We start from the raw sequence: 26,093 nt of genomic DNA on the forward strand, positions 1-26,093 counted from the left end.
TTTACAAAGTAAAACATGTGGGAGGGATCCATGAGCCTCATGGAAACTGGGACCCATGCAGATTCTCTGACAAGATGAAAACCCTCAATAGGGTGTACTCTGAATCAGAGGGGGTGATGCCTGGAGAAAAAGATGGATCCACTGTGTCCAAGTGGAGGAATAAAGACTGAGGCTCATCTCATAGAGGAGTCCTCTCTAGCCTGTTTCCTAAGGGACTTGAACGCCGTACAATCCAAGCAGTTGTGTATTATTTCTGAGCAAGACTTGGGAAAAGCATTAGAAAGACAGGAAAGCTGTGGATGGGAGGGGAGAATCATGGGCCAGACATGATGTTTCCTAAGCACCTTCCTTCATATTCAGTGGGTGAGCCTTTGATTCAGTCCCAGAGAATTCACAGGAACCCTTCATTTCTCAACCAGGCCCCCACAGGGAGGGGACCAAGAGGTCTTCCTCTCACATCCTGGTGTGGCCTCTTGGTACCTGGGCATGGGGAGCCCTCACCTAGTGGTCCTGCCTCACAGCAGAGGGACTGACACCTCTTGAGTCCTCTGAGCTGACTCCACATCTGAGTTCTTAGGATACCTGCTGGGTTAGGGAGGGCTGAGGAACAGTTTGCTGGCATGTAAATAGGGAAAGTAAGGGAACCATTATGATCAATAACACACTCACACACACACACACTCAACAGAAGAGAGTAGAGCCTGCAAGAAACTGACTGATCCCTGCAGAAATCAGTTGTACTTCAGAAATGTTTTTAATCAGTGTCTGTGAACTACAATCCAAAATATAGAGATAATCATGCTTGACTTTAAAATGCATTCCCTGGACTTTCTGGTGGTCCAGTGGTTAAGAATCTGCCTGCCAATGCAGGCGACGTGGGTTCCATCCCTGGTCTGGAACGATTCCACATGCCATAGGGCACCTAAGCCAGTGAACCGCAACTACTGATCCCACACTCTAGAGCCTGAGAGCCTCAACTGCTGAGCCCACATGCCCTAGAGCCAGTACTCCGCAACAAGAGAAGCTACTGCAGTGAGAAGCCTGAGCATCGCAGTGGAGAGTAGCCCCCTTCCTCACTGCAACTAGAGAAAGCCTGAGTACAGCAACGAAGACCCAGCACAGCCAAAAAACAAAACAACAAAACGCAAACAATAAAAATTGCACATCTTTTTTTAAAAATTAAAAAAATAAATAAAAAGCATTTCTTGCATCTGTTATAAGGGTTTTGCAAAAAAACAAAAAACAAAAAACAAAAAACAAAACTTTCCTATCATGGAAATGAAAAGTTGAGTACTCTCTGCCTTTCCCCAGATGGCCAAGAAAGAGTTAGGGGCCCCAAAGCCCGCTGTGACTCAGAGGCAGCTGCTCTGACCCAAGGCTCCCACAGACCTCTGAAGAAGACTGTCCAGAGGTTTGGCCGCCCTGTGATTAGGCCCTGAAGAGCTATTCTGTGTTTTTGGCAGTTCACACACACATACATACCAAAAGGCAACTGATGAAGTGTAGTCACAAGGACTCACCAGAGTGATGTCATGCAGTCAGGGGTGGGGGTGGATTTGGGGATGAGAGACAAATGACAGCATGCAGAGGGCCCTTCCACAAGGTCCCCCCATGCTCGACCAACACTACATGTACACAGGACACCCTGTACCAGGGCCTCCAGTCCGAGATGGGGCCCAGGGCCTGACCATTCCCCTGTTTCCATCATCACTAATCACAGTACTCACCTTCCCTGAGTTCTTTTTGTCTGCTTTCCTGCAAAGTCTATTCTTTTTCAGTTAAAAAAGCCTAGGAGAGATTCTGAAATTCATAAGGTAGTTTAGGGATAAGATTTATCATAACTTTTCAAAATCGAGAGCATTACCAGGAAAAGAGATGTATCAGAATTTCAAAATAAAATAAAAGGACAGATTCTCAGAGCATGAGGTGAAAATACTAGCAACTCTCCACGTGGTAGGGCCCCGTTTGGTCCAGTAATCACAACAGGAAGATGCCTGGCATTACGAGGCTGCTGGAGGGTTATGAAAAAAGAGGCCTGGTTTTTGAAACCGCTGTTGAGATTGTCCCCCAAAGGCCAAAGCAGGTGTTTAAAAAGCACCCCAGAAACAGGTCTGGGGAAAGCCTCAGTCCCCCACTGAATGGCAAGTCCCTTATTTTCCATGCATCTGGTATTTTTCCGAGCTCCAGTGGGCACCGAGGTAGCTGATATGGGTGCTTCAAATGTCACCTTGATTATCTGATCTCCTGCAGGTATGTTGGATGTGTGGGATTGCTGCATTTAGAATATCTCTTGCCAAACTCTGTCTTGCAAGAGTCAGAATTCAGGCTCAGACATCTGATGATCGAACCACACAACTTCGGAATTAGTCATGCTAATGAAAGCCATTTGGCCCTGTTTTCTCTGTGAACAAAGCTGTCTGCGTTGGTTCATTTAATCGAGCATCTATCTGGCAATTATTGATATTAAATTGATTTAGTGTTTCGAAAGATGTTTCAGACACCAGACACGGAACTCCCAGTTTATTTTACAGCTCAGTACAGAACATGAATTCCTTCCCGGAATCATTGGCTCTGGATTTAACCCCTAAAGTGTAAGCAGTGATCCCTTCTTTACCTGGCGACTTACTTACTAGCCATTGCGCTCTTCCTTCCATGTAATTTATTTTTGGGAAATAAATGGAACCCTTTGAGGGGAGGGTCACCTGACTGAGACTGCTTTTCCTGAGTAGAAGGATGGTTTGCTCAGTGTGTCATGGTTCTTCACCAGAAGGCTGATGCTATGGTAGAGACAGGAAGGGTATGTTACTCCACAGGAAAGTTTCAAGTTGTTTCCCAAAGCATCTAACTAATTCTCCAGCAGCTCTCAGACGTAGTGCCCAATTTTACAGAAAAGCTATATGCTATTGCTGCTGCTGCTAAGTCACTTCAGTCGTGTCTGACTGTGCAACCCCATAGACGGCAGCCCACCAGGCTCCCCTGTCCCTGGGATTCTCAGGCAAGAACACTGGAGTGGGTTGCCATTTCCTTCTCCAATGCATGAAAGTGAAAAGTGAAAGTGAAGTCGCTCAGTCGTGTCCGACTCTTAGTGATCCCATGGACTGCAGCCCACCAGGCTCCTGGGTCCATGGGATTTTCCAGGCAAGAGTACTGGAGTGGGGTGCCATTGCCTTCTCTGGAAAAGCTATATGAGGGAATACCTATGAGAGGTGAAAATATTGTTGGTGATACAGACAGTAATTGAACATGATCTCCTCCCGCTTACATTTTGTCCTGTAGGTCACACTGCCTCTTACATTACCTGATTGGTATTAACATAAGCATGGGAGATTAATTTTATAGATCACAGGGAATGGAGATGACATTTATCTTCACTTTTCAGTGAATCATCTCACTGGGGAAGGGTGAACATTCAACCCAGGTTAAAAGAGTTAAGAACAAAGTTAGTCCATGAACAATGTGATCTCTTTTGTTGTTGTTGTTGTTGTTATTGTTTTTCTAAATTATGATATGAAAGTCTATCTGCCTAATTTTGTGTGCCAAAAAAAGGCAGTATTATAATCTTGGCCAGCCCAGAGATAGAATATATTACTAACAAATAATAAAGATTAGGAGAATGTATTATTAACAACATAATAAAGATTAGGACAAACTGTGAAAGGCTGTAAGTTAGACTGCACTGAGCTTTTACTTCTGAATTATATCACACTTGAATTAAAAATGCCCCCCCTCACCTACAACTCAAGACCTTGGATAATGAAGTAGAGAGACAGGAATACATTTTGATCAGCTTAGAACCTGTACTGTTTAAAACAAACAAACAAAAAAACCCGGCAGGCATGTTACCAGGAATGGTGAAATCTCTCTTTTCTTTTTTCTTAAAAAATAAAGAAATTTAGGTGCAGACTAGATGCCTAGCCCTTTGCTCAGTGTGTTTTTTTTGTAATCACCTTGGCAAGCTGAGGGCTGGTGAAAGAAATGGGCCTGCTTTTTGGGGCTCTGCTGTATTTCAAGGCATGATTCTTTCAGGAGGAATAGAAGAATTTTGTAGCTTCGGTTCAGGTCAAATGAACAGCCAATACCTTCTGACTCACACATGAGATAAGATGACTTCCCTGGGATGGTGTTGGGCCAGAGGCTTGTCTGGGCCATTTCTAGGGGTAGCTATCCTGCCCATGGATTTGTGAGGGAGAAGCTGGCATCGGATCACTGATGTCCAAGTCAGCACTGATGTCTAGGCTGAGAGAGTCGCCTTTCTCCCAGCCCAGCCGCACGACCTCTGTGCGTCTTCCCCAGGGAGCTTTGACCATCATTTTCCCATGCTCCTAGACCCAGTCCTGCTTCTCGCTGAGAATGCTGAACAGGCTTTGTGGCCTGAGTGAAGGGCTAAGATGTTTTACTTCCAGGTCAGCTGTTTGTCTCCCCAGGGAAAGTCATTTGTTGTTGTTGTTGTTGTTGTTGTTGTTAATGACTGTATTCAGTTATCCATCGGGTAAGGAGAGACTGTGAATCCAACTCCAAACTCCAAGGCAGGGGAAGCCTCCTTTAGGTAAAACCCAGTCTCAGGCTTTTGCAAATTATTTGATATTGAGCATGTAGGTTATCCAGGCTTCCCAGGTGGCACTAGTAGTAAAGAACCCATTTGCCAACATGGGAGACAAAAGAGGCATGGGTTCAATTCCTGGGTTGGGAAGATACCCGGGAGGAGGACACAGCAACTCACTCCGGTATTCTTGCCTGGAGAATCCCATGGACAGAAGTGCCTGGTGGGCTACAGTCCATGAGGCTGTAAAGAGTTGAACGTGACTGAAGTAACTTAGCACGCATGCATGCATGTAGGTTATCCGGGACTTCCTTTCTTCTTCACAATGTTAAAATTGTAGTAGTTTAATTCTCTGCCACATCCTAAAAAGAACTTGCATTGGTTCTTTTGACTTATCAGAACTTCTTTCAAAGGCATTTTGGAGGGTGAGGAAGCCAGTGGCACTGAGAGTCACACTGAGTGAGGCCTTGAAGTTTGGGGACTAGATGAAACATATATTTTTCTACCCTGTCTCATGTGTGTGTGTGATGATGCAATAATGCTATCTGTTCTGGCAGGGGAAGTGAGTAGTTGAAACCATTTGAAAGAGTAAGATCTTTGTAGATATCAAATACCCCCACCATCGGTTTCTCCAGAACAGTTATTTATTTGAGTCACCCTGATTATATGGTCTCAAGTGAATACGCTATGTACTGCAGCAGGCTTTGACAACAGATCTCATTTAATGAAGGGTAGAAATAAGCACTGAAAATCAGCTTCAATCTTTAGAAAAGGTCTGGATTTGTACAACATGGTGTAACATAAAACTAGGTTAGAAAAAGATAAAATCTCATCAGTTGGGATGTTATTTGGAAAGCTCGAGTTTGGTGAGACTCAGTCAAGGCCTTTTGAACCCTGAAAATGAACTCAGGGTCTTATTTTAAGTGAACTGGGGCTGACTGATGGGCAACATGTGAATCTGCCCACTTCGCATCTATCCTCCCTGTGAACCTGGAGTGAGAAATCCCAGTAGGTCAACTGGAGTGAAGGGCTTTATGCTTAGCCCCCATTTTTGAAATAAGGTGGCTTAGTTTTGGTAATCCAGTGTATTGATCCTATGGTATAGGAGAGAAAGTTTGGAAATGTGGGATGACCCAGGAAAAGTATCCAGGGACTACTTCTGCGTCCTGTGGAGAGGTTGGGGTCTAGATGGGTTCTGGTTTCATCATTAGACTTTTCACCAGAGCCGTAGTTTTTTAAAATTACTTTTTATTAGAGTACAGTTGCTTTACAGTATTGTTAGTCTCTACTATACAGCAAAATGAATTAGCCATGCGAATACACATATCTCCTCCCTTCTGGATTTCCTTCCCATTGGGTCATTTGCAGATGGACCTAGAGATAGTCATACAAAGTAAAGTAAGAAAGAGAGAAACAAATATCTTGTATTAATGTATGTATGTGCCATCTAGAAAAATGGTATAGATGATCTTATTTGCAAAGCAGAAATAGAGACACAGAACAAATGTATGGATACCAGGGAGGGTAGAGAGGGTAGGAGATATTGGGAGATTGGGACTGACATATATATGCTTTGGATACTGTGTATAAAATGGATAATTAATGAGGACATACAGGCTTCCATGGTGGCTCAGTGGTAAAGAATTCACCTCTAATGCAGGAGACATGGTTCCATACCTGGGTCAGGAAGATTCCCTGGAGAGGGAAATGGCAACCCACTCTGGTATTTTTGCCTGGGGAATCCTATGGACAGAAGAGTCTGGGGGGCTACAGTCCATGGGGTCTCAAAAGAGTTGGACACAACTTAGTGACTAAACAACAACAATGAGGACAGGCTGTATAGCAGAAAGCCTGAGGTTTTTTTTTTTTTTTTTTTTAAAGAGGAAGTAAAAGAAGAGATTCTTGTTCTCTACTCACAGGCAACATGAAAACTGACTAGTGAAGAACCACTCACTGACTAGTGACTGGTCTTTCTGAGATGATCAGAGTTAATAGAAAATGCGATGGTATTCCAAACAATGAAGGCAAGGGGAATGCATAGAACTCTCCAATAACATTTAAAAGCAAGGTTTCATTTTTGGTGCTAAGATTTGGAAATCTCCAAAAAGTTAGTGATATCCCACAAAGTGCATAGAGCACTTAGAATCAATAAAGCTTCAATGAAAAAAAAAAAAGAAAATAATATCTGATACCTGGAACCTCGTGTAGATTACATAGGAGTCGGGTTGAGATTAGACTAATATAATCATAGTCTGCTTAACTGAAAACACTCTGGAATATTATTAGCTTTATCTGAATGCCTTTTGTATCAAGTTCTTGACCTGATTTTTGTCCCAGTTTCTCTTTTCTATCAACTAGGTTTAGTTCTTTCTTTAAGAAAAAGAAAAGTTTAAAAAGATTCTAATGAAAGCCGGCTGACTCCACTATGAGTAATATAAGAAAATCCGTTTTGCTAAGAGAGTGACGGAATATTGAAATACCTGGTTTTATATTTTTATGTGGGTTTGGCAAATGCAGTCTGAAAGTGGCTAATATGATACCCGACCTGGTGTTAATAGCCAATGATAATTCCATATGTACCACCTGCTACCTGTCAGGTTACACATTCTTTCTTTTTTCCTCTTTTGGCATGAAGGTTACATTAACTGTGAATATGGGTCTTCAAGGCTGGAGTGGAGGCAAGCCATCATACTTTTCAGATGAAATCGAGCTTTGATATAATTATCATCTTGGTTTCTTTTCTGAGTCACCCCTTCTTCCCATCTCAACACCCCCACCCCCTATTGACTTCGATAATGCACTTAAAAGCTACAACCCACCATCTCAAATTTGGAAATCATCAAGAGCGAGAAGAGAAAGGGAAGAAGAGAGAATGAATCACAGGCATAAATTAGAATGATGTTCGTGGAGGAAAATCCTCCTGCCAAAAAGTAAAATTAGAGAAATTTCCTGGAATGTCTCTATGAGGGGAAAAGTCATCCACTAGAGATGTGGATTTGTTCACTAATTGCTTTACACCTTCATGTTTAAATGCCCCTAAGTCATTTCTCTTTTCTCCCATGAAAGAGTTTCAGAAAAGCTAACTCTACATGGATCAAAATTGCTTCTCTTTTGCTCTCTCCCACTGATACCTATTTAGAAATGGGCTGGACAAAGCTGAAGAAAATGTCCTCCAAACAGCAAAGTCAAACTACTTGCCTGTCCATACAGGAGTCTGGGCTGGGCAACCTGTCTGCCTCTTTCCATCTCTAAGATCTGCCCCCAGAAAGTTGGTACAATATTTGGTCCAACATGTTACGGAAGGAAGTAGGGAGACCCTCCCCCCTTTTACCCTGAATTTAACCGTTAAACACCTTTTTGGTTTAGAAAAATAGACCCACACATGTTCCTGACTACTGAGCAACCAGATTTCCTCTTATAACCACTCAAAATGGTGTATGGGGAGTCTGAAAGACAAGCACAAGACATTAAAAATGATTTTTCTTGAAAGGTGAAGACATTATTAAAGATTTCCACTACCATGCCTTTATTTTTTTGAAAGGAAATAATTTTAGCCTATTATTAATATTATTATTCCAGCTGTTGTTATGTTCCTTCTGAGTAACTCAGGAAAAGCACAGAAAGCTCCCTTTCTTTTGGGCTTTTAAATATCTTCCCAAACCATTTAATCTCTTCAGGTGGGAACCAACAGCAAAGGCTATGGTTTGGCTCAGAAAAACTATCCAAATGTCTTATGTGTCCTCATGATTCAAGCAATAATGTTGCTTTGCTCAGAAAAATTGCAGCAGCTTTTTCCAGGTGCTTTCAAAATATTTTTCTCACTTTGGTTAGCCATCACACTAGCCCCTGAAGGTAGCTGTTCTGGGTTCCGCTTCCAGATGAGGGGATATGAACTTAATTGTCTAATAAATGCCTCTCAGGAAAGAAGCAGAAACCCTTCAATTCTGACACCTGGTATCTGCTCCTGGCTGTGGCCACAGGCTGCTGAGAGATTAGTGCACTGTTTGACTCTCTTCTCAAAGTCCCAAGCTAGCTTATGTCTTTGTTGTTGTTTAGTTGCTCAGTTGTGTCTGAATCTTTTGCAAGCCCATGAACTGTAGCCCTCTGGGCTCCTCTGTCCATGGTATTTCCCAGGCAAGAATACTAGAATGGGTTGCCATTTCCTATGCCAGGGGAACTTCCTGACCCAGGGATCGAACTGGCATGTCCTAGATTGGCAGGCAGATGCTTTACCACTGAGTCACAAGGGAAGCTTTGTCAAAAAAAAAAAAAAAAAAGTGTTGGCTGGCTAGTAAGGGAGAAGATATATTTGGTTTGGTAGTAAACCTAGGAAAACTTTTTCCCACTTTTCAGAAGTTTGTATTGTGTATGCTGCTGCTGCTGCTGCTAAGTCACTTCAGTCGTGTCCGACTCTGTGCGACCCCATAGACGGCAGCCCACCAGGCTCCCCTGTTCCTGGGATTCTCCAGGCAAGAACACCGGAGTGGGTTGCCATTTCCTTCTCCAATGCATGAAAGTGAAAAGTGAAAGTGAAATCGCTCAGTCATGTCCAACTCTTAGTGATCCCATGGACTGCAGCCTGCCAGGCTCCTCGGTCCATGGGATTTTCCAGGCAAGAGTACTGGAGTGGGGTGCCATTGCCTTCTCCAGTATTGTGTATAGAGTTACTATAAAAAATGAAATTGCAATGATAGAAAGCCAAGCTCATTTCCATCCTTTTAGCCTAACAATCTTTTGCTTTTTTTTTTTTCTTTGATGTGGACCATTTTAAAGTCTTTATTGAATTTTTTTTAATAATATTGTTCCTGTGTTATGTTTTGATTTTTGGGCAACAAGGCATATGGGATCTTACCCAATCAGGATCAAACTAGCACTCCCTGCATTGGAAAGTGAGGCCTTAACCACTGGACCACAGGGAAGTCCCTGGCTTAAAAACCTTTTGGCTGGTTGATATTAGTGATTTCACTGAGTGGAAGGACCAAGGAGCTCTCTATTTTCTCTGAAATTACATTTCCTCCCTCTTTGAAGGTTTAATATCTTCCCTGCCAGAAAACATGTTTCCCACTTTGTCTTTTTAGAATCTCAATTTGCATGGCTATTTGTAAAAAATCTGCCTGGCAACACAGGAGATGCAAGAGACTCAAGTTCAATCCCTGGGTCAGGAAGATCTCTTAGAGGAGGAAATGGTAACCCACTCCAATATCTTGCCTGGAGAATCCCATGGGCAGAGGAGCCTGGTGGGCTCCAGTCCATGGAGTCCCAAAGAGTTGGAGATGACTGAGCGCACACACACATCTATTAAGCTTACCTTGACTTTCTAGATTCCAATCTCGCTTCAAATTTTCTACCCTGGTCATTGATCCATACCTTGCGCTCTCTGGATCCTGGTTTATCTGGGGAGAATTAAGCTTCACGGTTGGTTATAATACTGTCTAGTTTCACATTGTCAAGCACACAGATGCATACGTTTCTTTGAGACTCTACTCTTCAGCATGAAAGAGGGACCCTTCATTGTAATCATTACCGAATGGATACAGTACTAATGGAACTTAATTGTTTCCACTAGATGGATCTCGGGTGTTTTTGGCAGCCAAAATGAAAATGACTCCAAATACCATCAAAGGGGCTTATAAGCACCCAGCATGCACAGAGTGTTTTGATATACAGTGGAGTGTTAATATCATTATCTCTTCTAATACAACATACGGTTACTTTAATCCTCTCCCGCCTCTGTGATCTTGGAAGATCCGACGGATAGAAGGCAAAGAATAAAACACTATATACGAGGAGACAAAGGGAGAATTAGTCCCCATCCTCTGAATGCGACTTTTTTTGATTGTTTGAATGTTGGCTTCAAATATGTACCTTTATCAATACTGACTTCTGTATCCTCCACGCTAGTTTGAGTTTGTATGCGACATCAAACATACCTTTTCGCACATGTTCTTTCCAGATTTTTTTTTAACACTTACTTAGCAGTTTATAGAAGGAAGTGAATGATCTCCTCAAGCTGCTTACAAATTAAAAAAAAATCTGTGCTTATTAATTATGCAGGATTAGTCTAATTATAATTCAGCAAATTAATTAGCGACAGAAGGTGTTCTGAAACATTGGAGTACATTTGCATGTTAAATGGAGAGGCTAGTCTGTAATATATGTAAATTTATGCATGGCTTCATAGTTTAATTTAAAAATTTGCAGCTGCATATGGTATGGGAGCAGGTGAAAAGTCAGTTTTAGTTTAATGATGCTAACAAACATTGGATGGTGTCCTGTCTTAGCAAGAGAATGCATTCATATCTGCTAATCTACAATTCTGTCATCAGAATATAACATTACATAGATGCTCAAACTCAAGGTCATTAGCGAATGGACCCATAGGTGCGATAGGTAGCAAGCTGAAAACTGCAGAGAGAAGCAGTGATCAGAGGGATGCAAACTCTCTGAGCTTTTTGCTACATAATCAAACATTGTGTATGGAGTCAGTCAGCCTTCTTTTCGGGAAAGTTAACACTCCATCCTGTGTAAAAAGGGGCATCTTTTTGGTATCTATTCTGTCAGGTGTAAATAGTGGTCCAACCTTGATTCCCTTTCCAAATATTCACATTTGCACTTCGTTTCAATTTCCTGGAGCCGTGGGAAAGTTATTACCGAGTTATGAATTAATGGTATGGTAGAGAGTTTTACACATTGGCCTCAACCATCTGGCAAAACAGTAAAACCAGCGGACCAGGCAGCAGCAAAGGGCTCTTGGTGTAATTGGTGTTCACTGCTCAGCCTAGCATAGATGAGCTTCATGGGGAGGGCAGAAAGGTGGGAGAGGGAGGGGAAGGCTGCAGAGGGGGAGAATGCACCGCTCAGGAAATAGGATGGTAAAGACCCACTAAGCTGATGGCTGGCTAATAACTTCATTTCTTTCACCCATGTCATCCTGGCATTGGAATGGGAAATAGATTTGTATTCTAGTTCTGAAGTCTCACTGAAAGGTGTTTTCTGAAGTCAGTCTGTAGCATGTCCAGAGTTTCTCAGATTTCTTCTTTCTTGATGAGAAAAGAGAGGAAGGGACAGGGTGAAGAAGAGGGTACAGGTTAAAAACAACAAAAAAGGAAAAGATGGAACCGTGAGCGTTGGAAAGAGCCCTCCAAAGACAGTTTATGAGAACAATTGGAATTACAAACATGCTCTTAGTGTTGTGTTTCATTCCAATTCAAGCCCAGAGAGTTCAATTATTATTTTCATTAATGGTGTCAGATTTTCATCCGAGTGCAAAAACAAGCTCTTCTCCTTGGAGATTTTTCTCCCTACAAGCCTCCTGGTGCCAAGTAATGGAATTCAGGAGAGTGAAGACATGTCTGAATATAGAAGGAAAAAAAAATCCCTACATGTAACCTCAGGTCCTCAAGACACTATAGCACGTCGCTGGTCAGAAATAAGTGGCGAATCAAAGAAACCTCTGTTTTTTGCACCTTGGCAGCTGTTTACAGTCGATTGCTTGCCACTTGAGCTATGGGAGAAATTCACTTCCAGAGAAATCATAAGATGGCTTTGAAATGAAGCCTGTAGATATGGTGTCGGAATCGCATAAGCGAGGGAGTTGCTCCCTTCTGGTGCCTAAGTGAACACAGCGGATTCCGCTCAGGAGGCAGTGTGTTTGGTAACGAAGGGTTCATTTCCAAACCAAAATGCCACTTCCAGGAGCTTATAATTGGGAGTGAATGCCGAACAGAAAGTGATTTGACGGGGTGCGCTGCCAGTCAGCAGGTGTAGGCAGCTCTGAACTCTTTTGCCTGACCACGGGTTATTGGAAACCACCATGAGAATTTTGACCTACCATCTTTTCCGTTGCTGTGCTTTTCCTGCAGTCTGTTGTCATGGATTAATTACATGTTCTTCTTTTTTTTTCTTTTTAAAGTACCCCTCCCTAAAGATTAAAGGAAGTTCTTCAAGCAGAGTATATACCAATATTGAGAGAGAAACAGTACAGAGAGAAGCAGGTTTGAATTTGTGGCAACTCCCCTCTGGTATAGGTTGCTTTGGAAAATGGGCCATTTTCAAGTGTGGCTGGTGAGAAGGGGTAATTCAGAAGAAGGGGCATATCAAATGGTAAAGGTACCAGTTGACTTCTGGCTTCTCTGTCCGTGGGATTTCCCAGCAAGAATACTGGAGTGGGTTGCCATTTCCTCCTAAAGGACTATCCCTGACCCGGGGATTGAACTTGAGTCTCCTGCATTGGCAGGCAGATTCTTTATCACCAAGCTCACCAGATAACAAGCATTTACCTAAACACTTTGTATGGATAACTAATCCTCACTGCTGGCCTGGGAGGTCATATTACAGAGGATGAAACTAAAGGTCCCTACTTTTTTTTTCCTTTCTACAATAAATATTAAGCAAGCAAGCAACAACAACAGCAACAATAATAATAACTGCAAAAGCCTTGACATCATCTGGAAATGGCTTCATAGGGATACCCAGTGAGCTGCCACATATAGGACTGAAACTATCTGTCACCAAAGGAGTTTGCTTGCTGGTCTATTTAAAAATCTTCAATGTAGAGGACTCTCCTCTGTCCCCTGGGTAATGATTTTCAAAATTTAGCTTTGGTGACTTATTCACAAAAAATTTTTCCAAGATTTATTTCAACTTCTTACATTACATGTTTGACTTCCGGCTTTTTAATTTTTTTCTCCCTCCATAGTCTTGATGGACAAATGACTTTGTATTTTCCTCATCCACTTGAGCAACATTTCACATTCTTTTTGCAGGTGCTACAGCTATTTAGGCCATGCCTTCTTTGGACCATGTGGGTTCTTGAGATGTCTTGTTTCCCAAGTAGCTGATAGACTTGCTTATCTTCCTCTGCAGCTTCTAGTACTGCCACAGAATTTCTAGAGAACACAGTCCCTGATAGGAATGATACACATTGTTGTTGGTTTTCTTGTCTTGTTTTATAACATGTAGAGTGACTCCATTCTTATTTACAAAGATGAAGAAAGTGATGTGATCTCCTGTGTAGATCAATGAGGTACTGATCCCCTAAAAAAAAGAACTGCTTGGCAATGTGTTCCATCTTTTCCTCCCAAAGAAACTTGGCCAAGCTTCCTCCGTAACAAAGATTTTCTGAGTCAGACAAACCTGAGGTCCACTCCTGGCTCTTCCACTCACTAGCTGCTTGTCTTTGGGCAAATAATCTAACCTGAATCTTGAGTATCTCCGCTGTAAAATGGGGATGTTAATTCTCCTCCTCTCAGAGTTGAGGGGATTAAATGAAATCATTCATCGTGAATAGTATGAAGTCAATGATTAGGGGCTATTTATTTATTATTATTAATATAATTATTATAAAAGTTAGACTTTTAGCCAAGGGGAGTTAGAGTAAATGTAAACAGAAGTAGGGACCTCCTGGCAGTCCAGTGGTTAAGACTGTGTTTTCACTGCAGGGACACCGGTTCAATCGCTGGTCAGGGAACTAAGATCCCACATGCCACATGGTGTGGCCAAGAAATAAAAAGAAAAAATGTAATCAGATGTAAAAAATATATATTCCTTAAAATATTTCTTTAAACTTAAATCTTTCAGATCTGAATTGGTTCTATTTCATTGAAATCATGCAGGTGATTAGGCTTTAATGGTAATACAAAACCCTTAATGGTAATACAACCCTTTAGGAATGTCTGTGGAGATTAAAGATTCTGTACCTACTCTATTTGTGTATTTACATTTACATTTTTAAGGAGCCATTTAAATAAACAGATTGCTTAGAAAATCAGCTTATAAGACGGAGTATTTGAACTTAAATAAGCCAGTCAAAAATTTTAAATTGTCTTCTCTTTCCCTGGATCGTCTTGGGTCTTTGTACCAGCCGCCGTCCTACCAAGCAGATCTCAAGCACCAACCAACCATCCTCAGATGTCCCATTGCCACTTTTGTTAGGGTATGGCCAGAGTCAACTGGAAGTTTGACTTCCCGGTGCTTAGTGCTTAGTTATTCAGTCATGTCTGACTCTTTGTGACTTTTTGGCCTGTAGCCCACCAGACTCCTCTGTCCGTGGAGTTTTTCAGGCAAGAATACTGGAGTGGGTTGCCATTTCCTTCTCCAGGGGATGTTCCCGAGCTAGGGATGGAACCCCTGTCTCCTGCATTGGCAGGTGGATTCTTTACCACTGAGCCATTGGAGACTTCCCAAAGTCTCCTCACTTTTATAGACTTGTGTGAGAGTCTTCACAAGGCCTTTAGAGCTCCAGGTCCCTTTCTTATCTTGGGCTGACACCTCAGCAATCAATAGGTGGATGAAGGTCACATCATCGTCAGGCCAAGGAAGGGGTCCACTGCTATCCTTCTCCTTGTTTGGGCTGCCTGAGTTTGTATTCTGTTGGAGGCTTTCAAGGGAGGAAAATGTGTTTTCTCTATTGTCAGAAGGTTCAAAGAAGATATTACAGTTAAGACCTAAATTAAAGCTAGAGCATTATCACTGTGTTTTACACTGGTCTTAAGCGAAAACCAATCACTTAGGGATTTTCCTACCAGATAAAGCAGAGTGAGCAGCCAAATGGGCAGTTCTTAGAGTAAGAAAATAGCCCCATGGATACATCCACCCATCATGGCTTCTCCCTCTGCCTGGTCCTGTAAAGAATGTAAGCCTGAAAGAATCCTGGCAGAAGAAAGGTGACTGCCCATTTCTTTCACATATGCTTCTGTGATTCAGTGCATCCCAACATAGTTCTCAAAAATGATATAAAGGTATTCTAAGATCAGAATTATTTTCAGAAGTATGTGCAAACAGAGGAGGCCAATTATATTTTAACTTATTGGACCCTGGAAAACAAAGTTCAGCAGTTCATCCAGATGAAATGTGTCTTCCTCAAAAATCAATAGACATAGACCTTTAAGCACCTACATAGTTTATCAGCCTTATATGTGGCTCAGACTTTAGTGATCCAGCCTGCATATGTGGCCACTGTGGCTGAGACAGAACCAGATACAGCATCCCAGCTCTTGAACTTTGGAGAGGGTAGGAGTTCCCTATCTTCACAGCATGTAAGATGTGGCCATGTCATCACAGACGCTGTTTCCAGGGTAGATGGAATTAGAATTTTAAGGGAATAAGGAATGAAATTTCAAAGTGAAAGGCATTTTACATATTATTTTGCATAGACAAAGGCTCTGCATAATGGCAGCTATTACTAGTGCCAAATTCACTTTATTTGGCTATATACTGCTGTCTAACTGAGCGACTGAACTGAACTGAACTGAATCTTTTTCTTGGGGGCTTCCCCAGTGGCTCAGTGGTAAAGAATCCACTTGCAGTGCAGGAGACCCAGGAGACTCCGGTTCAATCCCTGGGACAGGAAGATCCCCTGGAGGCAGGCATGACAACCCACTCCAGTATTCTTGGCTGGAGAATCCCATGGACAGGGGAGCCTCGAGGGCTACAGTCCATTCAGTTGCAAAGAGTCGGACATGACTGAAGCGACTGAGCACACAGCCAATCTTTTTCTTGAAAGAAGCCTCTGTGCCTTCCTCAGTGCTTTCTGAAAGGCTTTTTTTTTTTTTTTTTTTTAAATTGGAGGTAAATTGAATGGCCTCTTCCACAAATCTGGGGAAATAGTATGCTGGATTTTGCACTGTTGTTTAGTTGCTCAGTCATGTCCAACTCTTTGCAACCCCATGGACTGTATCCAACCCCACGCAACCCGCCAGGCTCCTCTGTCCATAGGATTTTCCAGGCAAGAATACAGGAGTGGGTTACCATTTCCTTCTCCAGGGGATCTTCCAGACCCAGTGATCAGACCCGGATCTCTTGCATTGGCAGGCAGGTTCTTTACCACTGAACCACCAGGGAAGCCCTGGGTTTTGCATCAGTCAGATCATTGGCTATAGTCTCAGGTCGGGCATGAATATTAAGTAGTTACTCTTCCTGTAATTTAGAGATTTCCCACTGTCCCCACCACCATACTTGAACTTTATACCTTATTTGTACATCTAGTTTGAATCTCAGTTTTTACTTGGGATGGGTTCAGGACATGTCTAGAGCCACCTAGGAGATTTTATTATGTTCTTGAATAGTGCTTTGTGCTTTAATATTCCAGAGATTGGGAGAAGAGATTTCTTGGGTACTAGGTAATCTTAGGATTTTGCGTGTGTGTTAAGTCACTTTAGTCATGTCCAACTCTTTGCAACACTATGGACTGTAGCCCACCAGACTCCTCTGTCCATGTGGTTTCTCCAGGCAAGAATACTGGAGTGGGTTGCCATGCCCTCCTCCAGAAGATCTTCCCGACCCAGGAATCGAACCCGTGTCTCCTATGGCTATTGCATTTCAGGTAGATCCTTTACCACTGAACCACTGGGGAAGCTTCTTAGGATCTATTTCAGGCCTGTATTCAGAGGTCTCCAGGCTCATCTCAGAAACCGAAGAAGCACATTTTGCATAGTTTGGTTGTGTGCACCATGGAGGCAAGGATTTTGTCTGTCTTGTTTGGCACTCTGCTGAACCTTCATGGCACACACTCCACACTTAATAATTGGCCAGATGAGTAAAGGAATGAATTCAGCAGGGCTTTTAGTCATAAGCATTTACTTCTGTGCAACTATCATTGACCTAATATTTCCTTTGGAGTGCTATAATCTCTCTCTCATGCTCCAAGAAACCAGAATCCTTCACAATTTTGTTGTTTAAAAATTTTTTTCAGATGATGTTTTCTGAAATTTCTCTTTAATCAATTATATATACATATATTTGGGCTTCCCAGGTGGCTCAAGTGGTAAAGAATCCGCCTGCCAATGCAAGAGACACAGGTTTGATCCCTGCCTTGGAAAGATCCCCTGGAGTAGGGAATGGCAACCCACTCCAGTATTCTTGCCTGGAGAATCCCATGGACAGAGGAGTCATGTGGGCTGCAGTCCATGGAGTTGCAAAGAGTTAGAGATGAATGGGCACGCACATGTATACTCATATATATTTTAACTTTTAAAAAACTCTTTATAGTTTTCTTTTGGAGGAAACTAGAGAACCAATTCATTATTATAAAAACCAGTAAATAAGGAGGAATTATCTAGCATTTCTCTTGAGTTACTTATACAAAGTTAAGCAGTGATATTGAGATGTAGTTTACATACTATAAAGTTCACCCCTCCAAAGTGTACAATTCAATGGTTTTTTGTATACTGACGGAGTTGTGTAACCATCACCATGATCTAACTGGTGCAGGAAGCATAGAACTCCAGATGGGGCTTGCAGCCAGAAAGATCCACCAGTTCAAATCCTTGTTTCTGTTGCTGACAAGCAGTGAGATCTTGGGGCAAATTTCATAAATTCTTGGCACCTTTGTTTTTCCTAGCTGTGAGATGATTCGTCACTCAAATAGTTGTTGTGGGAAATAAATGAGGCAATGGATATCAAGCACATAGCTCGGAGTATGGCACAGAGCTGACATCTGGCAAACTTTCTTCCCCCTTCCCTGTGAACCTGTACCCTTAAGCTACTGGGCCACACAAGATGGTAGGCAGGGATAGAGATGGCTGTTATCTGTGATATTCCTTGCTACTTTCTCCTGCTGCCAAAGCACAGAGAAAGGATCCTAAGAGAATAGCCTCTAACTCAATAACCAGCCCATCAACATGTGGCCAAGGTATCAACCAAGATGCCTCACTTTCTACCCATCAGCTTATCTTGGTGATTCTTCTTTCATAGTCTCTGTTCAGGAGGGTTGTCCTCTCTCAGAAAACCCCATGCACACACCCCCTCTTGGACTTCAATAAGTCATAAACTTTGTCTTCAGAAGTTTCTTCTCCTAATGTTTCCATTTCTGGAGGGTTGTCAACTTTACACATTTTTCTTTGCAATCACAGAATATTAAGGTTGGAAGAAACACTGGAGATAATCCAGTTAAACCCTCTTAACAGTCAGAGAAACTGAGACCCAGAGGAGTGAAGTGACCGGCTTACATAATTGATAGGAACTCAAGACTCGTACACTGTCAGCATTTAATAGATATCAGTGTAGTGAAGGAAGGAAGCCTTGGAGTCTGTTCTCATGCCTCACTGGACCCAGGAATCAGATTGAAAGCTGAGGGCTTGAGTTCAGGTTTGGATCCCACTCTCTCTTCCCCTTTCTTTAATAAAACAAGGATAAACCTGTTGCTATTAGCCTGCACTCATAAGGAATGAGATCAGAAGCCTAGCCGGAAGTACTGCAATAAGTGGTTAGAATATTTCTGAAGTCAACATTGTTTGGAGAAAGTGAAAATTACAACTTCCAGCCTGATGAGTCTCTGTGTGTTTGGTCTGAATCCTGTGGTTCACTTTGGTTTCCCATTTCTGAGTGGAGAGAGCTGACGTTTTCCAGGCTTCACAGGGGTCTAGAGGCAGGGGATTTGTTCTCTGCAAGTTACCCTATGGTTAATGGGTGAGATGGTGAATAGGGGGTTCTGTACCAAGCCCCCTGAGCATGGCGGGTACAAGGGGTGGAGGGGAGGAAGGTGGGAGACATCAGTAAAAGGAAGAAGAAAACTAGAGCGGTCAGTAAGCTCCATGTGTATGTGCACTGAACACTCAGTGGTGTCTGACATTTTGTGATCCCCTGGACTCTCTGTCCGTGCCAGGCTCTCTGACCATGGGATTCTTCAGGCAAGAAGACTGAAGCGGGTTGCCATGCCCTCCTCTAGGGGATCTTCCCAACCCAGGGATTGAACCTGTGTCTCCTACATTGGCAGGCAGATTCTTTACTGCTGAGCCACCTGGGAAGTCCCAGAACTCATTTAAATTGATTTCTAGGTCCACATCTAAAATTCACAGGCCATAATTTCTGGTGCTAGCCATTTAGAAGTAGTTATACTTTCTTTTAGTATAGGGTTTCCCTGGTGGCTCAGATGGTAAAGCATCTGCCTGCAATGCAGGAGACCCGGGTTCGATCCCTGGGTCGGGAAGATCCCCTGGAGAAGGAAATGGCAACCCACTCCACTACTCTTGCCTGGAGAATCCCACGGATGAAGGAGCCAGGTGGGCTACAGTCCATGGGGTTGCAAAAAGTCGGACACGACTGAGCGACTTCACTTTCTCTTTCTATACTTCCTTTTAGAAAGTACTATACAATGTAAGAGATTTTTTTTTTCCTCTCTCTCTCACCTCCTCCCTCCCTCCTCTGCCCTTCACTTCCCTTTTGTGAACAGGATGTTATATCCTTAGTGTGCTGAGTGCTGGGTGCTAGGTAGGTTACAAACTCAGACCCTAGGCGGCAAAAGAGTCAAAATGGGGAGGGGTTTTCTAACCAAAGAACTGTTAAGGGTCCTAATTTAAAATGAATAAAGTCTTTCAGCAGGCCACCTTTTTCCCTAAATCAATTTGATTTTATGTAAACATTTATCTCCTTTGCACTTCCATATCATGCATCTAATAATGCCTTGGTGAACATTAATGTTTTCAGCAGGTACATTTTGGAGAAAGAGGGGATTGGGTAGATGAGGGGAAGTATAACAAAGAGAATGCATTATAAGGAGCCCAGTGGTGGTGAAACTTTCCAAAAACCAAGGAATTTGTGAGAAAGAGAAATTTTGGTTTTAGTAGGGAAAAGATATAAATTACTAATCAGCTGAGGGTGGGTGTGAGTGACAGTGCTCAGTTGCTAAGTCGTGTCCAACTCTTTTCAACCCTATGGACTGTTTCTTGCAAGGTTCCTCTCTCCATGAGATTGTCCAAGGAAGAATACTGGAGTGGGTTGTCATTTCCTTCTCCAGGGGATCTTCCTGACCCAGGGATCGAACTTGTGTCTCCTGCATTGTCAGGAGAATTATTTACCACTGAGCCACTTGGGAGTGAGTGGGTGTTGGAGAGCAAATTCCGTGTGAGGTCAGGGGTTGTTGGTTGGAAAAAGACTCAAGTGAGAAAATGGCCGGTTTTAAGTCTTTTGTGACAGCATTTCCAGGCATTTTAAGTGGCTGTTGGTGACCCTTCTAGGAAGGCACAAGTGAAAATATACTCCCCCTTAAGAAAGAAAATGTTTGAATTCTGATTAACCTGTTATTAAATACAAGGCTGCTTTCTTTTCTAACATGCTCCAGCTGCTCTAGACAAACACCCCATTGCACTTTCGAAAGCAGAGGCAGGTTGCGAGCTTGAACACTGCAGAAAGCATCAAGGGACATCTCTTCTGCCTTGTCATTCTCTGGCTGGTACCTCAGATAACAGCCCTGGACACCTCCATAGCGTAGGAAGTGATGCTTAACCTCTCACCCCAGAAAAGATTCAAAAAGAGAAACGAAAAGTAGATGCTATAAAATTTGAAAATTATATTTAGCTATTCTTTCCAAATTCACACCCAACCTTATTCATACATAGGGGTCAGGAGCACTTGGTCAAATATTTTTAGTAAATCTAGGGAAAATGCTCTAAAGAGTGTAATTCCTCTTCTCTCCTCTTTCATCATTTACTGTTTATCCTCCCATCAATGTTTTCTTTTTTTTTTTTAAGTTCTAAATACAATTAATTGGAGCACTCTCTAATTCTTTTGTGTGATTGTGAAAAAAATAAAAATAAACAGAAGGGCACCATGGGAGCATCTCACCAACCATTGCTTTAAAAAATAGAATTTTGGGAAGCATTGTTGATTTCTACTTATTTTTGTTGGTAAATCCTGGGGAAAATGTATATCTTTTCCTTTAAAGTTCTAATTCAAGGCATGGATGTGAGAGTTCTGAAGGGACTTTGGGACTGCGGTAAAATTTCGTTGTCATAGTAACAGAAAGGGAAATAGGCCTTGCTCACCTGGGACTTTAACACTGCAAAAGCGGAATTTTTTTTTTTTTTTTTAAGGAAAAGGACTCTGCAAGTGAAATAAATGAAAAACTTATTGTATTTCAAAACAAAATTCCAAACATTAAACAGGTAAATGGCTGAAAAGACCAACTTCTGCCATTTTTCTTGGTTTCTGTCCTCATCTGATCAAAGAAGCCCAATTCTAAAAGTGCACCGAAGGGTTATCTAGAATAATACTGGCTTAAAAATATGTCTTACGAATGGTAACCTCAGACCGGTATTCTGTACCTTTGTATTTTTCTGGATAATCTATTGAAGGTCTGAAAGGACATTCACACTTGTTAATAGTCATAAAAACCCCAGCATATACCTGCACAGACTGACTGTCTTGGGAGAGTAACATTGTTTTCTGATTTCATATCTATCGGTTGAAAATATCAGACCCCCTTTGTGTGCGAGGGTTTTTACGTGTGAGGTGTGTGCATGTGCAAATGTGTGTGGCCAGCAGAAAGCGACATATGTGAGGAACCCTGGGATTCTGAGCTAAGTCATGTCATTTTTAACCCTCTAGAGAGAGATATTTTTGTACAGCAGGAGTTACTCCTGTTTGTGAAGCCTTTCTTCTTCTCTTCCTCTCTCTCTCTTTTTTTATTTGAGAGAGAGCACACCCCAGCCACTCGGGGCCAGTGTACAAACCAGAACCCAGCTTATGAACCACTCCACAACCCTCAACAGTGGCGGAGCCAACTTGGGACCCAAAACATCCAAATTTGCAAACTGCAGACGTTCAGCTAGCATTCCTTCCCAGGCAGGGCTGGCTGAAATTCCCCAGACCTGAAATCCAATCACTTTCCAATCAAATCTAATATAATGCAGATATAGTCTCTCTTAAAAAATGTTTACTTAAAAAGGTAACACATTGCTTTCTCTTCACAGATTCTTTTTAAAATTTTTCCTCAAGTGCAATCAGAATTGTTTGAAAACAGCAGGAAACCCAAGGGACATGAGAAGGTTTCAGGTAAGGGACCTGCAGTTCTTGCCTGGTAAATAAGTCATCCTATTTCTTCTCTCCTTAGCACTCTCTTTTTTCCTTTTCCTTTTTTTTTTTTTATTCCGCCCTAGAAAATATTATTCACGGATGCTGCTAACAATAAAAAAGATTACTCTAAATGATCACCCTCTTCAGCTAGTACTGAAGGATTTTTCATTTTGTAATGTTTAGGACTTCTGTGTCCACTGCCAGAGCCCCAGGGGAAGGGCACCAACCCAGGCTGGAGATTTGATTTTAAGCCCTCAGGCTGCCCTGTGCACACACAGCTGCCCACAGCAGGAACCATGATCTTGATATTCAGCCACCTTGGGATTTTTCAAAGCAGCTTCTCTGTGCTTTCTGCAAGCAACAGCCTCTTCCTTTCCTTTGCCACCGATTAACTATTCAGTGGTCTCTCTCGGAGTGCCTGGGAGAGCAGCCGCCTAAGCAGCCGTGGTCACTTTAAGATCTCAGCATGACAACAAGACCCACGGGACAGTAACCCAGCTGCCTGGCAGTTAAATCTGCCACCAGTTTCATCACCCCTGCCACTGATGTACCGGGGATACAAGCTAATAAAAACACAGAGCGAGGCAAAGTGTGTCAGGTTGGAGATGTGAGGCAAGGCAGCCCGCTTGGCCCCCTTCCTTCATCTTTGATGGACCCACATTTCATCTACCAAATGGCTTTCCTGCTGTTCGTGCCCGGTTGAAATACCTCCCACTCCTTTCCCCATAGAAAAATGGGAAACATGTTAAACAATAGTATTCTAGCTTGAGACTTTAAAATCCTGGCAGCAACATGGGAGATGGGGACGCTTAGCCTCACGTTTCAAGGGGGGAAAGCAAGATTCTGGGAGTTTAAATAACTCAACTGTCATCCCAAGAAGGAGATGGTGAAGCTGGGAACCAGTGTCTGATCAAACTCCTTGCACTGGACCCTGAGTTCACAGCACGTGCATCTGTTAGGCTTATACTTGCTATTGCCTTTGTGGAGAGTCTTAATAATTTCTGAACAAGGGGCCCATATTCTTGTTACACTGGACCCTACAGAGGATGTGGCTCCTCCTGTCTGGCACTCGGAGAGATTTTGTGGTTTAGCTGTGGCGTTATTAAAGAGTTAACAGGGGAGATGTGTACGGGCAAGGCCAGTGAGCACAACCTTGAAAACCAAAAGTTCCTCTATTTTTTTTTTTTTTTTCACTGAATCGTGAGTATAGAACAATCTTCTGGTGACCAGGATGTTTTCTGATTCCTTGTTTAACACTAATACCAGCCTCTCCTAAAAAGTTAAACCTCACTTCTTCATCCTATAGACTCTTTTCCTTGCTGTATGATATGAAGACAAATAGAAACAAGAGGATTTTCTTGGGGGTCAAGCAGGAACATTGTGCATAGTGGAAGCTTATGGCACTCAGTTTCCAAACGGAAACATAAATAATTTCTGTCCAAAAAAAGAGTGGAATTCCAAAGTGCCCAGATGATCTAAGCTTAGCTTTCATGTCCAGAAGAAGGAGAGGCAGGGAAAGAAGCTGGCAGCTTAGATTTGTATCCACCCTTATTCTCTATCATCCCTTCCAAAGAGCTTTAAATTTGAGAAGACACTTCTAAGAAGCTTTTAACAGAATGCATTGTCATTTTATTATTTTACCTTTATTTATCCCTGGGTTTAGAAATGTACTCACTAAACAAATGCACCTAATATTTCCTTTACTTCTCTAAAGCTTCTCTAAATGAAGTTTTTAATGAGCCTGAATTTAAAAAAATTTTTTTTAAAGTGGATTTTATGACTCATTATTTGGGCACAAAAACTTCTTAGTAATTTAGGTACAAATACAGTCACTGAGCCTGAATTTTTAACAGGGTTAGAATAGATATAGTTCATCTCAAAATATGAGAAATTCTTATCCTATGAGAATGTACTTGACTTCTGCAAAGACAATGAAAAAGTTTTTTTATAAGCTTGTGGATTCTATGACTGTCTCATTTCCAGGGTACAGGTAAAGTCAACAGGAAAAAAGTCTTTTGCATTTTTTTACTGAGATATAATTCATATAACATATTTACAATGTGCAATACAGTAGGTTTTGGTATATTCACAATGTTGTGTAAGCATCACCACCATATCATTCCTGAACATTGCCGTCATCACAGAAGGAAACCCCATACTTCTCAATTCCTTTTTCTCTCCACCCACTGACAACCACACATCTGCTTTCTGTCTCTACAGATTTGTCTGTTCTGGACATTTCCTATAAATAGAATCATACAATATGTGGCCTTTAGTCTCTGGTTTCTTTCACTTAGCATGATGCTTTCAAGGTCCATCCATGTTGCAGCATGTATATTTCATTCCTTTTTTATGGCTGAATAATAGTCTATTGTAAAATATACCACATTTAGAAAATCTGTACATCAGTTGATGGACACTTGGGTTGTTTCTGTTTTTTGGCTTTTATAAATAACGCTGTTGTGAACATTGATGTATAAGTTTTTTTTTTTTTTTTGTGGACATGGTTTTGATATCTTGAGTATATACCTAAGAGTAGAATTTCTGGGTCATATGATAACTTCAGCTTTAAGTTTTTGAGGAACTGACCAGCTGTTTTCCATAGTGGCTGCACCATTTTACATTCCCATCAGTAATATATAAAGGTCTCAATTTCTTGATATAGTTGCCACTACTTGTTTTCTGTTTTAAAAGAAAAAATCCTAACCATCCTATAAGTGTGAAGTGATATCTCATTATGGTTTTGATTTGTCTTTCCCTAATGACTAATGTGGAAAAGGCAATGGCACCCCACTCCAGTACTCTTGCCTGGAAAATGCCATGGATGGAGGAGCCTGGTGGGCTATAGTCCATGGGGTTGCTAAGAGCTGGACACAACTGAGTGACTTCACTTTCACTTTTCACTTTCCACTTTCATGCATTGGAGATGGAAATGGCAACCCACTCCAGTGTTCTTGCCTTGAGAATCCTAGGGATGGGGGAGCCTGGTGGGCTGCCATCTATGGGGTCACACAGAGTTGGACACGACTGAAGCGACTTAGCAGCAGCAACAGCAATGACTAATGATTTGAGCATCTTTCCATGTACTTTTTGGCTATTTGCATATCTTCTTTAATGAAAAGTCTAAAACTGAGTTATTTCACTTTCTTTCTAAATGTGTTAGTCGTTCAGTTGTGGCTGACTCTTTGCGACCCCATGGACTGTAGCTTGCCAGACTCCTCTGTCTGGGGAATTCTCCAGGCAAGAATACTGGGATGGGTTGCCATTCCTTTCTCTAGGAGATTTCCCAACCCAGGGATTGAACCTGGGTCTCCTGCATTGCAGGCAGATTCTTTACCATCTGAGCCACCAGGGAAGCCCAAATATCTAATTCAAATCCTTTAAGTGAAGTGAGGTGAAAGTCACTCAGTCGTGTCTGACTCTTTGTGACCCCATGAACTATACAGTCCATGGAATTCTCCAGGCCAGAATACTGGAGTGGGTAGCCTTTCCCTTCTCCAGGGGATCTTCCCAACCCAGGGATCGAACCAGGGTCTTCTTCATTGCAGGCAGATTCTTTACCAACTGAGCTATTGCCCATTTTCAAATTAGGTTACCTATTTATTGTTGAGTTTTAGGAGTTCTTGATGGGCTTCCAAGGTGGTGCTACTGGTAAAGAATCCACCTGCCAGTACAGGAGATGTAAGGAACATAAGTTCAATCCCTGGGTGGGGAAGATCCCCTGAGGAGGGCATGGCGACCCACTCCTGTGTTCTTGCCTGGA

At 42.2% G+C, this 26,093-nt stretch overlaps 1 protein-coding gene across 1 annotated transcript in view; it reads left to right on the forward strand.

Moving 5' to 3' along the window:
- The window catches only part of EBF2 (EBF transcription factor 2), a 220,621-nt gene that overhangs the window by 130,442 nt on the left and 64,086 nt on the right, over positions 1-26,093 (forward strand). Inside the window, exon 7 of the mRNA XM_069575945.1 lies at positions 22,228-22,309. Within this exon, the coding sequence (XP_069432046.1) occupies positions 22,228-22,309 (82 nt within the window). The remainder of the gene's footprint in view (positions 1-22,227; positions 22,310-26,093) is intronic.

This window comes from Ovis canadensis, chromosome 2 (assembly GCF_042477335.2).
Source record: "Ovis canadensis isolate MfBH-ARS-UI-01 breed Bighorn chromosome 2, ARS-UI_OviCan_v2, whole genome shotgun sequence".
In the NCBI taxonomy this organism is placed as follows: Eukaryota; Metazoa; Chordata; class Mammalia; order Artiodactyla; family Bovidae; genus Ovis; species Ovis canadensis.